The following is an 18,146-nucleotide window of genomic DNA, read 5'->3' as shown; positions in this document are numbered from 1 at the left end:
AGTCCTGAGAAAGATTAGAGGTGCGAACAGATGGCATCAATGGCAATATCATATTAAAAACGAGGATATCAGGAAATAACTTGACATTATCAGCATCCAGGAATGCATTAGCAGAGCTAATCTCAGGTTGTATGGTAACTTAAACAGAATGGGAGAGGAGAGATTAGCAAAACAAGTGTTCTCTGCCAGTTTGGCAGGAAACGACCCAGAGGAAGACCTAAGATATGGGTGGATTGATACAGTACAATGTTGCCTTGGACGATCGAAATATATCTGATAATGATAATATTGGAGTTCTGACAAGTGACAGACTGATTTGGAGGAAAATTGTAGATAGGAAGTTAGTAATGATGTAAATTTTTCATGTAGTACTATCATATCCTGTACACCCCCTTGAGGGTACATGTCAGGAATTTGATGATGATGATGAGAACAGAATTATGTTCAAATACCACTAGTTACCGTCTTTTGTGAGACACCATTCCCATACATAATATGCTGATTTCTATGAGACAGCTAATTTCCTATTCATTTCACTAATCTGTTTGCATATCCCCCATCTCTTGTACACTAGCTATTTCATATGGATTCAGTTCAGATGCCTTTGAACTCAATTCTGTATAACCAGGTTCCAGACTTGGAAGTTTATTCATATACTATCCACCATGTGCAAGCATCCACTAATGCCTATTGCAAAAAGCAAATTTGTTGGCAACAATGCCCAACTACAACAGTGTTCCAGGCATAGCTAACATGGTGCAACTGACCAGCACATCATAATGAAATTTCTGATATGTGTGTGTGTATATATATGTGTGTATATATATATACCCTCGAGGCATACAGGATATGATAGTACTACATGCAAAATTTACATCATTACTAACTTCCTATCTACAAATTTCCTCCAAATGAGTCTGTTACCTATCAAGACTAACATTATCAGATCTTATATTTCTATCTTCTAAGGCACTTTTTACTGTATCAATCCATCTATAACTTGGTCTTCCTGTGGATCTTTTTCCTGCCAACCTGGAGAGAACACTGGTTTTGCTAATCTTTCCTCTTGTTGAATTTTGAATGAAAATATTTTAACTAAGAAATATCTCATTCAGAATTGAACAAGAAAAAAAAAACTTATAGCGGAAATGCTTGTAAATATGTGTAAAGATACTAATTTGTTTAAAGAATTATACTAATACAAACTTTGTAATATTAATTAAAGGTGAAAGATGTCATTTTTTTGTAAAAAGATTATAATGTAAGAAGTTTCTTTATACGATATATGTTAGAGCATAATAACGTAGGATCAAAGTCCATTAACGACAACTTTAGATAAATTGTATAGCCGACGGCAAATTGCTTATGTGTGAACGGCATGCGCACAGTGTTTTTCCGGGAAGACGCGGCACACATACGAAGTATTCCAGGAAGATAGAAATGAAAATAGGAGCCGGGCGCAAAAGGAAAGTGTCTGGCAGAAAGGTTTGGTAGTGAAGGGGGGGTGCTAGAGATACGAGGTATAAAACGGGTTTGTCCCTCCCGTTCAAGGCTTTTTAGGTTTTTTTCATCTGGAGTTGCTGGAGAATTTCTGGTGGAGTTGGGAAGAGTTCCAGTTCGAGATCTAGTCGATAGTGGGCAGCTATTCTCTGCCGTTGTTTCGCGATGTCAGGCGGAAGGAATAGAGGTACTTTTCCGAGTAAGCCTGAAGAAACTGGGCCACGTATATGTCCACGTGGATCGATTCAATCCATGCTGTTTTCAGTCGAGAATGCGATGAAAGGACAGAACAATGAAGGCCAAACCTAGCCCGTGAGTTAATCACCAAGGACGAGATCGAACATTCGGAGGGAAATTATAAAGAAAGGATAGACGGAATAAGTTACAGGAATGTGGTAATGTAAAACCCTTTATAATTCCTTTGTTAAGAAAGAACGGAATAATGCGTTATGGAAGAAACGAGATGTTAAATTATATAACTCTAAACTTGTAGGAAGGACCATAGTGAGATTTAGATACCAGTGTTTTAGAATCTAATGGCTGTTTCCTTAGTATTTGTGTGAATGAGTAGTAGTTAATTTGCTATAAGTAATGATCTATAGAATTATCGATGTGAATGTTTTAAGAATATGTGTAAGATAAGTAAAGATATTTAAAGGATGCTAGCTAGAATTTTGTGTAGTGAAATGAGCCTATTCTTATATGTGATTTTTATTGTAAATGTGTAATCTTTAGAATCTAATAAATGTATCTTGATTATCTTAACCTGTTTTGTGCCTTGATTTGAATCCAATGCACTGCTTGCTAATATTTGCTGAGTGGGAGTGAATAATATGACAGAGACCACGACTGCAAACTAAAGTATTTTAAGAGAGATAGATAAGATTGAGATAAAGAATAACTAATAGATTGATTTACTTAGTATATTTTCTGAGGGTTACTCCTTGGTTAAGAGGAATTTCTGACCTAGGGATCTGGCTGGTGCAGCTTGATCAAATACATATTGCCAGAACCTGAATAGGTGGTAACTCCAGACCGTCATTGCTGAAGATCGGACTCTATTCAAAATGTCTACCCTTTGTCAATTTATTTAATATACTTAATCTTTCTAAGAATCGGCCAAATTGTGTGGATAGATTTAACTGTGAATAAGATAAGTGACATAATTACATATATAAGAACAACAACAATAACATATAAATTAAAGAAAAGTACAAGTAAGGTCAGAAATTAACAGTGGCGCAGCCGGTAGGATTTTAATTGAATAAGGTTTTGAGTAAGAAAGGATTTAATCAAGTAACAAACTCTTTAAGTATAAATCATATAAATAAAGAATTTAACACTCTTCCATTCTGTTTAAGTGACCATACCACCTGAGATTAGCTCTGCTAATGCATTCCTGGATGCTGACAGTGGCAAGTTCTTTCTTAATATCCTCATTTTTAATATCAGTTCATCTGTTCATGCCCCTAATCTTTCTCTGGACTCTCATATCTGTGGTCTCTAGTCTTTGGTCAGTGTTTTATTTCTGACCCAGCTCTCAGATCCATAAGTTGAAATTGGCTTGAATACTGTCTTGTATACAGCTAATTTAGTGTTTTGGCTAATTTCTCTCTTATTCCATATAAATTTATTCAGTGGACTTCCTACCATACCAGCTTTGTTGATTCTGTTGTCTATTTCCATATTTAACATCTTCACTAGAAATTGTGCCTAAGTAGCTGAAATATTTTACTTGTTCTGTAGGTTCTCCATTCACAATGCAGTTGATATTTTCAATGTTTCTGCCTATTTTCTTTGTCTTTGTCATGCTGACCTTCATACTATATCTATTACAACAGTTATTCAATTTAGTCAGGGAATCTTGCAGACTTGTAGCTGACCAGCACCAATAAATCATATGATGATATCCAGTATCACAGCTGTTGACTGTCATGGACACAAAAAAAAAAAAAAAAGAAGTTTTTTGTGTGATTTTTGTTCTGAATGGTTGCTTGCTCGGTGCATAAAAATCAACAAATCAGCATATAGACTTCTCATGAATTTGAACCAGTCTTTTTTCTATTCACTGTGCCTTCCCTCAATGAAAGAGTTTCTGAAAACTTTAGAAAAACACATTGAAAGCTTGGAGCATTGTTTCGTTGCTATCAATGAAACTTTCTCCCACAAAATCTAATTAATTAGAACTAAAACTGATTCACAAATCAATGCTCCAATGAAAAATAACCCATCACTGATACCAGTCAGCTCCATCACCTCATCGGAGCTGGCTGGTATTGGTACATGACTCAATGAAAGTCGAAAACAAAAAAAATATAGTGTCATTATCCTCAGCTTTCATACCAAAAGCTATGATATGCTGAAGAAAGACATCACCAAACTAATAGAAAAATCCAGTTTTGATTTCAGAGAAACACCAGATGCCTACAACAAAAAAGCAGATGGTGACCTTCATGTAACTAGTGAAAGCAATCTGTGACACACCAGCAAGTGTATCAGAACTAATGTCAGATGTAAACAACTTCAAGGTAGGTTCTCCCCATTCCCAATTACATATATAAGCACAGCCCAACCTTGTCATCAGCCATCGTGAACAAAGATGACAACAATTTTGCCAACAACTGAAAGAAAAATGACAAAGCGACAAAACATGGCATATCAACTACAAAAGAGGAATACTCGGTGTAAAAATTGAGTGCTGTTATAGTTTGCCCACCATTTGTAGGTCCCTGCTTCGCGTCTTTCCAAGAATAGTCGATTCATGCTGAAGGGGAGAAAGAAATGAAGGACGTCCGAATTGGTTGCCAACATGCGAAATCATGTGCATTATAGGTAAAATTTTCCAACTGTTATACAAGCAACATAGTTAACTACAATAATCATAAAAGAGAAGTTAATTTTCTGACTGGTAATAATAAACAACTCATCCCACAATATGGACTGATTACCCTATTATCGGAATGGATTCTCCTTTTTCTAAGATGCACAGAAGTGTCGAACTATAATAGTCAACTTGAAAACCAAAATACAATTACTGCATATGGAACATGCATGACCTACTCATTCAACAACAAATCCTGCAGATTTCCAGATTGACTTTACAAGTATATATGTGATCTCAGTTTTAATCAATGACTACTTCCACCTGCAGTCTGCAAAATCTCGTCTACTTTTTCTGATAGAAACTTAAATTCCAGCTCTCCAAGCATCGCTCCTCTCAACTTCCCCAAATACACACTTTACTCCTTTTGGCTCAAGGGTGGTGTTTATGCACACATTCACTATGACATGCACTGTGTCAGAGAACAAACTTAGAATCTCTAAAGAATGATCTACTTCAGCTGAAAATCTGTCTGCCCTACTGTAAAATTTATATGCTATGTCACTCTTCCAGTGCCACCAACCACTGTGCTCTTTGACTTTCTCTCTCTTGTCAAAAGTCAGTGTCCTTCAGTCAAACTTTCTTAGCAGTAAGGTTATCTTCCTTGGCAATTTTAATGTTCAATTGGCTTTCCTTCTCTAACTATATAGGCAAAGCAGATAGAGATACCGAGATATTTGAAATCACACATCACCTTACACTAGGCTTGCCAGATGTCCCTTATTTTACGTCGAATTTTGCTATCCCATATTGTACTTGTAGGGACAGCCTAATATCTCGTATTTTAATTAAAAGATAAAATGATAAATATTATGTTAAGAAATTATAATTTTCAATATTCTTTTTTGAATAATCCGACTTAAATTGATCTGTAAGCCATAACAACTGACAATTCGAGGAAATTAATTGTGTTTACAGTTTATGACAGCGACGGTCCCTTTCATTGGTCACTTTTTATTTAGTATAAGTAGTTTATTTATAATTCTGAACAGATATACTGCATTTGCTTAATTTCAAACAGTTCTTATTTGGACATTGTGTGGTGCAGGATTGGTTCAGCACGTGGATGTTATTTCAGTAATTATTAAAAAATAATATCTCGCCTTTTTTGAATGTGCGATATTTGGTCATCATCAAATTCCTGCCATGTACCCTCAAGGGGTGTATAGGATATGATAGTACTACATGAAAAATGTACATCATTACTAACTTCCTATCTACAATTTTTCTCCAAATCAGTCTGTTACTTGTCAAGACCCCAACATGATCAGATCTTATATTTCTATCGTCTAAGGCACTTTTGTACTGCATCAATCCACCTACATCTTCATCTTCCTCTGGGTCGTTTTCCTGCCACCCTGGGAGAGAACACTTGTTTTGCAATTCTCTCCTCTCCCATTCTGTTTAAAGTGATCATACCACCTGAGATTAGCTCTACTAATGCATTCCTGGATGCTGACAATGTCAAGTTATTTCCTAATTTCGTCGTTTTTAATATGATATTGCCATTGATGTTATCTGTTCACGCCTCTAATCTTTCTCAAGACTCTCATATCTGCAGTCGCTAATCTTTGGTCAAGTGTTTTGCTTCTGACCCAGCTCTCAGATCCATAAGTTAAAACTGGTTTGAACACTGTCTTGTATACAGCTAATTTAGTGGTAATACTAATTTCTCTCTTATTCCATATGAATTTATTCAGTGGACTTCCTACCATACCAGCTTTGTTGATTCTGTTGTCTATTTTTCCAAATTTAATCTACCATCTTCACTAAAAATCGTGCCCAGTTAGCTGAAATGTTTTACTTGTTCCACAGGTTCTCCGTTCAGAATGCAGTTGATATTTTCAATGATTCTGCCTATTTTCATTGTCTTTGTCTTTTTATTGATAACCTTCATACCATATCTATTACAACAGTTATTCAATTTAGTCAGGGAATATTGCTGACTTGTAGCAGATTTATTTAGAAGTATAACACCGTATAAAGCAAAGAGCTGAAATTAACATCTCCAATTTTGATATCAGATATAATACCACTTTTCTTCATAATGTGGTCCATATAGATAATAACAGAGGGGATAATGTACATCCCTGTCTCACACCAGATTTAACATTAAACCACCTTCCTTCAATTCTGACTGCTGACTTACGATTCAAATTAAGAATAAGTATTGCTTGATATAATTCCCCATTGACACCATATAACTGTAACATATTGAATAGCTTCTCTCTTGGCACCTTGTCATATGCCTTTTCCAGGTCGACAAAACTTAAATACAGATCTTTGTTATATTCCCATGATTTTTCAACCAATTGTCGTAAAGTGAAGATCTTATCCTGACAGCCTCTATTTGGCCTGAATCCAGCTTGTTCTTCACCAAGCTTTTCTTCCACAATTCTTCTCAACCATTTCTCAATTATACTTGCAAAAATCTTGCCAGGAACACTCAGTAGGGAAATACCTCTGTAATTCTCACATGCAATTTTATTTCCCTTTTTATATATGGGTACTATGAGAGCTCTACTCCAATCATCGGGAATTCGTCCCTCTGTCCAGGCTTTCTGAACTATGCAGTGCAGCCACTGTAAGACTTTTATACCACCATACGTCAGCATTTCTGGTCAAATATCATCTACTCCTGCTGCCCTTCCACATTTCAAGCCTTTGATGGCTTTTTCTGCTTCAAGTATGGATATGTATTCCTGACTGTATGCCTGTTGAGTGTTTTTTTATCACTGTGCTATCACTGCTTGTTTCATTTAGCAATTTTTCGAAGTAATTACTCCATATTTCAAGGATATCTTTTTCTTCCGTTTTCATCTCTAATTCCTTTTACAGGAATCTTTCCTCCATTTCTAAGCTTCTTCAACAACCTCCAGAATATTTGGCCACCTTCTTGATATTTATTTTCTATATTTTTGCAAAAGTCCTCCCATGACATTTGTTTAAGCTAATTTTACACAGTGTTTAGCTTTCTTACATTTGTCTCTGTATTCTCTAAGAGCATGAGCTGACTTATTTGCCAGGAACTTTTGATATGCTTTCTTCTTTTCCTTCACTCCTCTTTAACTTCCTGTGTCCACCATGGAGTTCTGATTTTTTTATCCTCTCTCTTTCTGAATCAATCAATGTTTTCTTCAGAGTTTGCCACTGAACCTCCAAGGTTTGATTCCTGTTATCTCAAACTCTTTCATTTTTTCTTCAATAATCTTTGTGTATTTTAGTCTACAGTTTGCATCTGAGAGCTGCTCAAGTTTTATTCACTTTAAAACTTTCTTACATGTTATTCTTTACAATATGAAAATTAATTTTATCCTGCTCAAGACTAAATAGTGATCACTTGCAATTTCAAATCCTCTGTACGCTCTGGTGTCCTGCACCAGGGAGAAAACATCACTATCAACAATAACATAGTCAATGAGACTTTTCTTATTCCTTGCCTCTTCTCTCCATGTGAATTTGTGCACTTTTTTATGTTGGAACATGGTGTTAGTAATAACCAGTCCATGTCCTGAGCCGAAATTCAACAGATATTTGCCATTATTATTAGCTTTGCTCTTTTCTCCAAATTTTCAAAAAACATTTTTATATGTCTGACAATCACTCCTATCCTGCTATTTAGATTCCCAACAAGGACCAACTTTTCCTTTTTCATTGTGTCAGTAGCTTTCTCTAGAGCCTCAAAAAATTCCTCAACGTCTACCTTAGTAGAACCTTCTGTGGGACCATAGGCACAAATAAGTCTCATTATCCAGTTCCCCATTCAAGAAGATTAGCCTCGTATTTTGTGTTGAATACTATGGGTACTCCTTCTTTTCCTTGATTGTCATTTCCTGAATATAACATTTGCTATTTATTGTTCAGAAAGATCTCACCAGTTTTTGTCTTTTTTGTTTCGGCCACCCCTATTATATTAATGTGGTACTTATCTAATTCCTCAGCTAGCTTTATTTCTTTGCCATTCAGGCTTCTTATGTTGATAGTACCGATCTTTAACTTTGGTGATGTTGAGTCGGGGTTTGTTTTCAGATTTGTTCCAGTAGCTTACTTTTCGCTGTTTGCTCTGGTTCCCTGGCGAAAACAACAGGGGCCTTGTTTAACCGGGCGACGCTCCAGCCGGCATGAAATTCTGTGATGTTGTACCATCATTCTGTATTTTGGTTAAAGCCAATAAGAATACAATTTGGTCGGCTAAATCCCAAATTGCCAGCCCATCCTCGTTCGTTCAGTATTCAGGTAGATACCCAACAGGGTGCACCATGAGAAGGTGAGGATTGGACATTAGGTCAGAAGTCCTAGTTGGTTCTTCGCATTCCTTTAAAGGCTGTGTGGAGGTCTCTTCTCAGTTATACAGCTTTGACCCTTAAGCACCTGCGATATTTGGTTAATACATAAAATATATAATTGAAGGTAAATTAATTTTTGTTTCTTTCCTTAAGCCCTTAACAATGCCAAAACAAAAGTGTTTTTTAACAGTGATTATTCGAAAGAATGGAATGTCCCTTATTTGGTTTTCCAAAATCTGGCAACCCTACCTTACACAAATTGTTCATATGCGCACCAGAGTACAAGTTAAACTCAACTACTTTCCAATCACTGCACCACTTCCTCACTGGTAATCCTTCCAACCAAATATACCGTGAAAGTTGCATCTCCCTTGGTTAATTCAGATTACAACATTGTGCATATCTCTACTCCCACCAGCTATTCTCAAGTTATATCTGAGGGTATAACTTGAAAACTCATTCCCTTGCTTTTATTATTGCTTTTAACCTTCCTCAAGCATATGCACTTAACATATCACTGAAGTAATCTTGTCTGAAATGGAATCATTCACACCAAATTCTCAAGTAAACCTCGGTTCTCCAAAAGATGTGCCACGACTACCGGTTAAGAACTAAGCATAACATAACACAACTGACTATCATCAAGAAGTCTATCTTCTCTCACTGCTTATGTCAAAGCCTAAAACAGCTGCAAAAAAATCATCAGTGTATACTAAAATGATTTTTGAAGAGTTAGAAGCAGGTACCGTATTTTTTGGACCATAAGACGCACCTTTTTACTTAGAAAAATCAGCTGAAAATTGGGTGCATGTTATGGTCCAAAGGTAACATTAAAATACGAATCTATACACTGTACCGAAGTTCGATTACTGGCACAATATGTTAATAAAATTTGTAAGTACGCCACTGAAGGTAGGTGCCTAAATTATCTCGCTGCATGTGGGTGAATCACTGATTTAGATCGTCAATAGTCATTAGTGTGTAAACATGTGCGCTTTTGTATGGTTCATTTGAAATATGTTTTATGAGTTGTTAAAATTTTTTTCTTAAAATTAGAAAAAATGAGTGTAAAACAAAAAAGACTCATATAATGTGAGTTATAAATTAAATGTGATAATTACGCAAAACACTATGGAAACAGAGCAGCAGAAAGACATTTTGGTCCACCACCAACAGAAAAAATGGTTCGTGAATGGAGAAAACAAGAGGAACAATTAAAACTGCTATGTAAACGCAAGAAAACATTCCGTTTGCACCTAGAAAAATGGCCAGAATTAGAAGTACAAATGAAAAATTGGGTAACGAATCATTGAAAAATGGGAATATCTGTTTCTACAAAAATGATAATTTTTGAAGCGAAACGATGGGCAACTGCTAATGGAATTTTAGATTTTACCGGATCACCCTCTTGGTGCTTTAGATTTATGAAAAGAAACAGGTTATGCATGTGTACAAAAACCACTCTAGCCCAAAAAATGCTGGCTGACTATGAAGCTAAATTTATAGAATTCCATAGATTTGTCATATCAGTGAGAAGGAAATTTAACTTTGAGCTTAATCAAATTGGGAACATGGATGAAGTCCCTCTAACTTTTGATGTTCCTTCAAATCGGACAATAGATTCAAAAGGCACCAAATCAATAGTGATCAAAACAACAGGTCACAAAAAAACTCACTACACTGTAGTTTTAGCTTGTTGTGCAGACAACAAAACTATCCCCCCATGTTAATCTTCAAGAAAAAAACGATATCGAGAGATGAAATTCTTCGTGGCATTATTATCCACATTCAAGATAAAGGCTGGATGGATGAAACAGGAATGAAATTATGGATACAAAAGATACGGGCAAAATGTCCAGGTGCTTTGTTTAAAAAACCTGCAATGTTAGTGTGGGATGAATTCAGAGTGCATAAAACAGATCAACAAAGAAGCTTCTAAAAGAAACGAATACAGAATTGGCTGTCATTCCTGGAGGCCTTACAGGTCAATTACAACCCTTGGATGGATCTATTAATAGACCATTCAAAAATGTTATGTGGGAAGAGTGGAACAAATGGATGGCAAAGCCAAATCACGATGTTACAGCAACAGGACGTATGAAACGGCCAACAATTTCTGGGTGAAAAATTCATGGGAAGCTGTGAAAGAAGAGATGATTATAAAGTCATTTAAGAAATGTGGGATAAAACTTAAAAAGCCTGCGATGTTAATGTGGGATCAATTCAGAGCGCATAAAACAGAATCAACAAAGAAGCTTCTAAAAGGAATGAATACAGAATTAGCTGTCATTCCTGGAGGCCTTATAAGTCAATTACAACCCTTGGATGGATCTATTAATAAACCATTCACAACTGTTATGTGGGAAGAGTGGAACAAATGGATGGCAAAGCCAAATCATGATGTTACAGCAACAGGACGTATGAAATGGCAAACAATTTCAGAAGTATGTACGGTGAAAAATTCATGGGAAGCTGTGAAAGAAGAGATGATTATAAAGTCATTCAAGAAATGTGGGATAAGACTTTTCCTCAAATGCCTGCATAGATGATGATTTTGATAAATGTTCCCGACCATTCCAAACACTCAATGCTTTCTCTGACCATTCACCAGGAAGGAATCAAAAAATCCTGTCCAAATTAGATACCAAAAAGTCCCTTGGTGGCATTTCTTCAATTGTTCTGAAGATTTGCACTCTATAATTGATTCCTATTCTGTGTCTCTTCTTTTTGCTGTCTTACTCCACTGGCATCTACCTACATCCTGGAAATTAGCCCATATCTAACCTCTTCCCAAGAAGGGAAAAGGTTAGATATTGCCAATCTCTCCCATCAGTCCTCTCCAAAGTAATGGAGAGAACCATCAACACCCAACTCCTGTGTTACTTTAAAAGCACTCAACTAACAAACGATTGCCAGTGCCATTCAACAGGGGGATCTAGTGATTGCACTAGATATCCAATGCATTCAACCAGGTCCCATGACTTCTGCAACTGGGTTGCCAGTTTTTTCACTGGATTCACATTTCCCTATCTTCTAACTATAAAACTAATGCTGGGATCCTACAAGGTACTGTTCCACTCTCTTTTTTCTATACATTGACCTGTTTTAGTTGACTACAAATCCAATATACAGTTTTGTCTATAACAGTACACTAGATTCCTCCTTTCACTTGACAACCCTTTCACCAAACAAACCAATACAACTCACAGAACAACAATCCCTACAAGCCTAAATTCTGATACTCAAACCATTCTTCGATGGCACTTGGATAAACCCTGTCAGTTTCATTGCCTGCAAAACACAGTTCTGTTTATTTCCCATAAAAAGAGAAGCATATTCTTTCAGCCTTACATTTACAAAATAACTGGGAGACCTCCACATTGGTCTTTCTCCTTGAGATTATCTTGACATAAACACATCAGACCCATTGCCTCCTTAATATCCAGAAAATTAGGATTCTTCTTTTCTCAAGTCATTACTTTACCTCCTGACAACTATTAACCCCGTATAAATCCATTCATCGAATACTGCTCTCACATCTGGGAAGGTGCTCCCCAAATACTCCCTAAAATACTCAGTGCAATACAGGAGAAAGCAATCAGACTGATTAACAGTTCACGTCAGTGGGTGGGGGGGGGTACCTGTCTTTCACTTTCTCACAGGACAAGAGAAAAACACTACTCTACAGAAATTTCATGCTTGCGTTTCATTGAACATGCCACATATCTTGATGGTTCTTTGTAACTAATTTGTATGGAAGGTAGGAATGATGTATTTGTTTTAGATTGCCTGAGGGTCAAAGCAAAATAACTAAGAGAAGACCTCCACATTGCCTTTAAGGAATGTAGAGAACCAGCTGGGGTTTTTCTGACCTAACTTCACGTGGTGCACCCCATTAGTAGATCTGGATACTGAACAAACAAGAATGGGATGACAATTTGAACTTAGCTAACCAAATTGTATTCTCTATTGGCTTAAACCACAAATAATATGATGATGCAACATGATGAGATTTTATGCTGGCTAGGACATTGTCCATTTAAACAAGGCCCATGCTGCTTTTGTCAGGGAACCATGGCAAACAGTGAAAATACAATATCACTTACATTACTCTACCTCTATATCTACATCAGTCTCTGTGAATCAGGTCTTGCTGATACTGATAATTTTTGTCCAAGTCATACTAACCAATGCCAAAAACTCCTCTCTTATTTGGTATTGGTCAGCCCCACTTTCCTAAGGAGATATTGAAATGTATGGCCATTCATCAATTCAGAACAAACTGAAGCTCATTATCTACTCAATGTCAGAAGAACTGAAGATAGCAACCACCAATATAAGGAGTATTAATGCAAAGAAAATTTAGCTTGCAGAAGGAGTGGAAAAGTACCTATTCCTATCAGTGGTCCTAACAGGCATTTATGTGCCCACAACATTTCCAAGTATTCTTGGACTTTGCAACTGTAACTTGAGGATAAGGTGGTTAGCCCTATGCCTCTGGAAAGCTGCCATGCAGACATTGATATCACTAAAACAAAGAAGACAAAAACAGGTGAGATCTTCCTAAAAAATAAGTATATGATGTTATATTCGAGCAATAATAATTAAGGAAAGGAAGGAGTAGCCATAGCATTCAACACTAAACATGAAGATAAACTTTTTGATTTGAAGGCAGTTTCAAGCAGAGTTATGTGGGCTAACTTAAAAATGGAAAATGAAACTTACTTGTGCTTTTTGGTATCACAGAAGGATCTCTTAAGAAACAAGAGTAATCCTTGGTCTATTTTGCCATCTTTTGCAGAATGTCCTCTGAACTTCAATTCTCTACCCCTAGATTCCTAGCCATGTCTATTTCCTGTAATCCAGTACCATTAGTATGACACAACTTATGTAGTCTTTTCATCCTGAAGTGCATTGCCTTGCTGTTTACAACATTCAATTGACAGCTATTGTCTTTTCTTTGCAAACACTGTAAATTTATTTAAATCATCCTGCAGCATATCCTCTACATGGCTACTCCAAGCTGCCAACTAAGTTTCTCATAATTGCCAAATTTGTAGTTCCACATAAACACTTTCTTGAGAAAGAATTCCACATGCTGAGTAACCTCCCAGAACAAGACTGCATGGTCACTTTCCCCAATCAGAGGTAAAGTTGCTACTGTAGTTGCAGATAGATCTTCTGATGCTATTTCCATATCTAATACTCTTAAACTCCTGGTCTCTTCTATCATGTGCTGTTTCAGGTAATTTTATCCCTTAGTAACTATTTAATCCATTTCCATCTTGCCATATCTCCTTTTCTCCTCTTAATCTGTATTCCCATAGTTGAAGCACCCAGATAATTGCTCAGCACTCAATTACGCTATTCTGCCCATACATAGCATCCACATCTTCCTCTGGATCCCCAGGTCTTTAGCAGCAATCAACAATATATTTTGTCCTAGTGGCATCTATCTCGCACCAGACAACCTAAAAACCATCTCATTCATATATACAATCTTCCTTAACTTCCATTTATTTTTGGTTGAAATTTTTCAGCTATCATCAATAGTGTCCCTTCTCATCTTATTCCCTCTATCTACAGTATCATCATCATCTTCATCAAATTCCTGAAATCTACCCTCAAGGGGTTTACAGGATATTATGATAGTACTACATGAAGAACCTACATAATTACTAACATTAAGCGACCATATCACCTGAGGTTAGCTCTGCTAACACATTCCTGGATGCTAACCGTGTCAAGTTCTTTCCTAATCTCCTCATTTTTTATATGATTTTGCCATTAATTCCATTATGTTCACACTCTTAATCTTTCTCAGGATTCTATTATCTGTGGTCTCTAGTCTTTGGTCAAGTGTTTTATTTCTAACCCAGCTCTCAGATCCATAAATTAAAATTGTTTTGAACACTATCTTGTATATAGCTTATTTAATGTGTTCACCAAATATCTCTCTTTTTCCGTATAAATTTATTCAGTTGACTTCCTACCATACCAGCTTTGTTGATTCTGTTGTCTATTTCCATATTTAATTTACCATCATCACTAAAAATTGTGCCTGGGTAGCTGAAATGTTTTACTTGCACTATAGATTCTCCATTTACAATGCAGTTGATATTTTCAATGCTTCTGCCTATTTTCATTGTCTTTGTCTTGTTATTGCTGATTTACATACCAAATTTATTATAACAGTTATTCAATTTAGTCAGGCGAATCTTGCAGACTTGTTCTGGATTTATTTAATTAAAAGTATAACATCATCTGCATAAAGTAAAGTAACCTAATATCAAAATTTGAGATTTAACATCTCAAATTTTGATATTAGGTTTAATACCACTTTCCTTCATAATGTGATCCATATAGATAATAACAGAGCGGGATAATGCACATCCTTGTCTGACACCAGATTTAACATTAAACCATCTTCCTGTACTTCCTTCAATTCTAACTGCTGACTTACAATTCAAATAAAGACTAAGTATTGCTTGATATAATGCCCCATTGACACATCTTTGTTATATTCTCACATACTTCCTTCAAATTCTAACTAACTTACTTCAGATTCTGTACTTCCTTCAATTCTGACTGCTGACTTACAATTCAAATAAAGACTAAGTATTGCTTTATATAATGCCCCATTGACACATCTTTGTTATATTCCTACGATTTCTCAACTATTTGTCGTAAAGTGAAAATTTAATCCTGACAGTCTCAATCATTTGGCCTGAATCTGGCTTGTTCTTCACTAAGCTTCCCTTCTAAAATCCTTCTCAACCGTTTCTCAAGTATATTTGCAACCAGGAACATTCGGTAGGGAAATACCTCTATAATTGTCTCATTCAGTTTTATTTCTCTTGTTGTATAGGAGTACTATGAGAGTTCTATTCCAGTCATCTGGAAATCGTCCTTCTGTCCAGGCTTTCTGAAGTTGCAGCCACTGTAAGACTTATACCTCCATACTTGAGCATTTCTGGTCAAATGTCATCTACTCCTGCTGCCTTTTCACATTTCATGCTTTAGATGCTTTTTCTACTTCAAGTATGGATATGTATTCCTGATTGCATGCCTGTTCAATGTTTTTTACCACTATGCTGTCACTGGTTGTTTTAATTTGCAATTTTTCAAAGTAATTACTCTAAACATCAAGAATATCTTTTTCTCCAGTTTTCATGTCACCTTTATCACCTTTAATTCCTTTTACTGCATCCTTTCCTTCATTTCTGAGCTTTTTCAACAGTCTCCAGAATATTTTGTCATCCTCCTGATATTTATTTTCTGTATTCTTACCAAGAACATAGAAAATAAATATCAGGTGACAAAATACGTCTATAATACAATAATATGTCTACAATCTGAAAATACAATATCCCCTTACATTCTATCCCATATCACATATATAAATTGGCTAATATATGGCAGCCATCAAGTTAGATAGCTTGAACTGGAAAGTGCATGGCCATATTTAACATCGCTTGTATGTTAGATATAGTTTTCTCAAAGTGGTTCTGACATGTATGCATGTATTGTTTACTGAAAAATGTTGGAATAATATTTTTTTCCCCTTTTTATCCTGTTTATTAGGCAAAAACACGAGAAATTCAACAGAGCCAAACTCCATCAACCTTTCACCGAGAATTTCACAAGGTATGATCTTCCTTTTCACAGTTTCATGAAAGTATTTCAGAAGAACACTGAATAATTTTGATTGAATTTACCTTATATCTACTTCATGCAGCTAAAATAAGAAAATTGTATTACAAAAATTTAAACATTGTGCTTATCAATTCATAACAAATTTTTTAAAAAATAATAGATGATAATATACTTGATAGTTTGTTTTAGCCATTTTCAGAAAAATTTATTTTTATTCAAATATTGAGGAAAGATATTGGGTGAATTTTTCTCTTATTAATGGATAATAACTCAACATAATAAATAATTGGTACTAATCATGCACAAGAGAATTGAAATTATCAGAAACTGGAAGTGAGTGTTTTTTTTTTTTTTTTTTTTTTGCATTTGGCATTTATTTTAGAATTTCCTCCTACCCCAGATGATACACTCCATTGAAAAAGTAAAGTTTCTCACCATTAGTAGTAAATTTGATGCATTAATGGATACTATTAATCTAAGTAATGAATGTCTGAAGCTCATTTGCTAGATGGTAGACTCATCGTAAAACATGGTCAGATTGCTTGCAACTTTTGTCCACCCAGGTTACCACCATTCTCACATCTGTAATATAGCTACCTCACCTGAAGACAAGGCCGACTTACTGGTATCCTTCTAATTTATGCATTGATGACCCGGGCTAAGTTCCCTCCACCATGAATGACTCTCTCCATGGCACCTACAGTCTACTACCAGAAAGAAATCTGAAAAATCATTAATAATTGAGCACAAACAAGACATCTGATCCAGATGGTATCCCACCTATTGTGTTAAAAAATTATGCCCCAGAACTAACACCTATCCTGTATCCCTTCTTCAATCTATCCTATTCAACTGGCATCTACCCTACAACATGGAAACAGGCCCACTTCCAACCCATCACAAAGAAAGGTGACAAAAGTCAATGAACTACCATCCAATTACTGTCACTTCTGTTCTCTCTCTAAAATTATGGAGAAGGTCATCAACAATGAACTCTTGAACTACCAACTAATCAGCAGTACAGATTCTGCCACTCATGATATACAACTGATCTTCTTGCTTTCACCAACCACCTAAGGACTCAAGCTCTGGAAAATTTGGAAAAACTCACATGATTGCCCTCGACATTTCAAAGGCATTTGATCAGAATTGGCACAGGAGCCTACTTAACAAACTGCATTCTATGGTCTGTCTTCCACACTCTGTAAATGGATTGCCAACTTTCTCACTGGTCACTCATGGTGGACTGTTTCCTCACTGCTGATTTCTCCACCAATAGAGCAGTACCTGCATTGGTGGAGGTAAATGACCTGCTCTCACAGACTTCCAGTCATATCCATAGCTTTGCCGATGATGGTACACTCCATTCCTTCTTTTCATTTGACAAACTTCGTAGTCCTAAGTATTAGAATCCTCAAGATCTACTACAACCAGGTACCTGAACTCAGATCTCCTAGCTAAATCCCAGTGGGACAAGGACATCCTTGTAGACTTCAGAGCCACCAAAACTCAGTCCTGTCTAATCTCTCGCAAGAAAGAGCTTACGTTCCTTCCCTTACCTTCAATAATGCTGAGATATCCAAACACAATCAGATTTCTCCTTTTTAGACGGACTTGCACCTCCAATCTTTCCCAGCACAATCACATTTCAACTATAGCTTTTACAGCCACTAAAAAACTTGGTGCACAACTAAGTTTTTTAGTGGCTGTAAAACTGTTTTGCACAACACACTATTTCACAGCTGCTAATTCAATACTATTCCAAATCTGCCCAACCATGGAATATTGCTCCCATATTTGAGGTGGCACACCAAAATCCTCTC

At 36.2% G+C, this 18,146-nt stretch overlaps 1 protein-coding gene across 1 annotated transcript in view; it reads left to right on the top strand.

Moving 5' to 3' along the window:
• The window catches only part of Ns1 (Nucleostemin 1), a 231,282-nt gene that overhangs the window by 47,989 nt on the left and 165,147 nt on the right, over positions 1–18,146 (top strand). Inside the window, exon 5 of the mRNA XM_090396775.1 lies at positions 16,252–16,314. Within this exon, the coding sequence (XP_090252901.1) occupies positions 16,252–16,314 (63 nt within the window). The remainder of the gene's footprint in view (positions 1–16,251; positions 16,315–18,146) is intronic.

The sequence above is a fragment of the Typopeltis vanoorti genome, chromosome 1 (assembly GCF_054136105.1).
Source record: "Typopeltis vanoorti isolate ZY-2024b chromosome 1, IOZ_Tvanoo_1.0, whole genome shotgun sequence".
Taxonomy (NCBI): domain Eukaryota; kingdom Metazoa; phylum Arthropoda; class Arachnida; order Uropygi; family Thelyphonidae; genus Typopeltis; species Typopeltis vanoorti.
The sequence above is the reverse complement of the archived record's forward strand: the minus strand, read 5'-3'. Positions and strand labels throughout refer to the sequence as shown.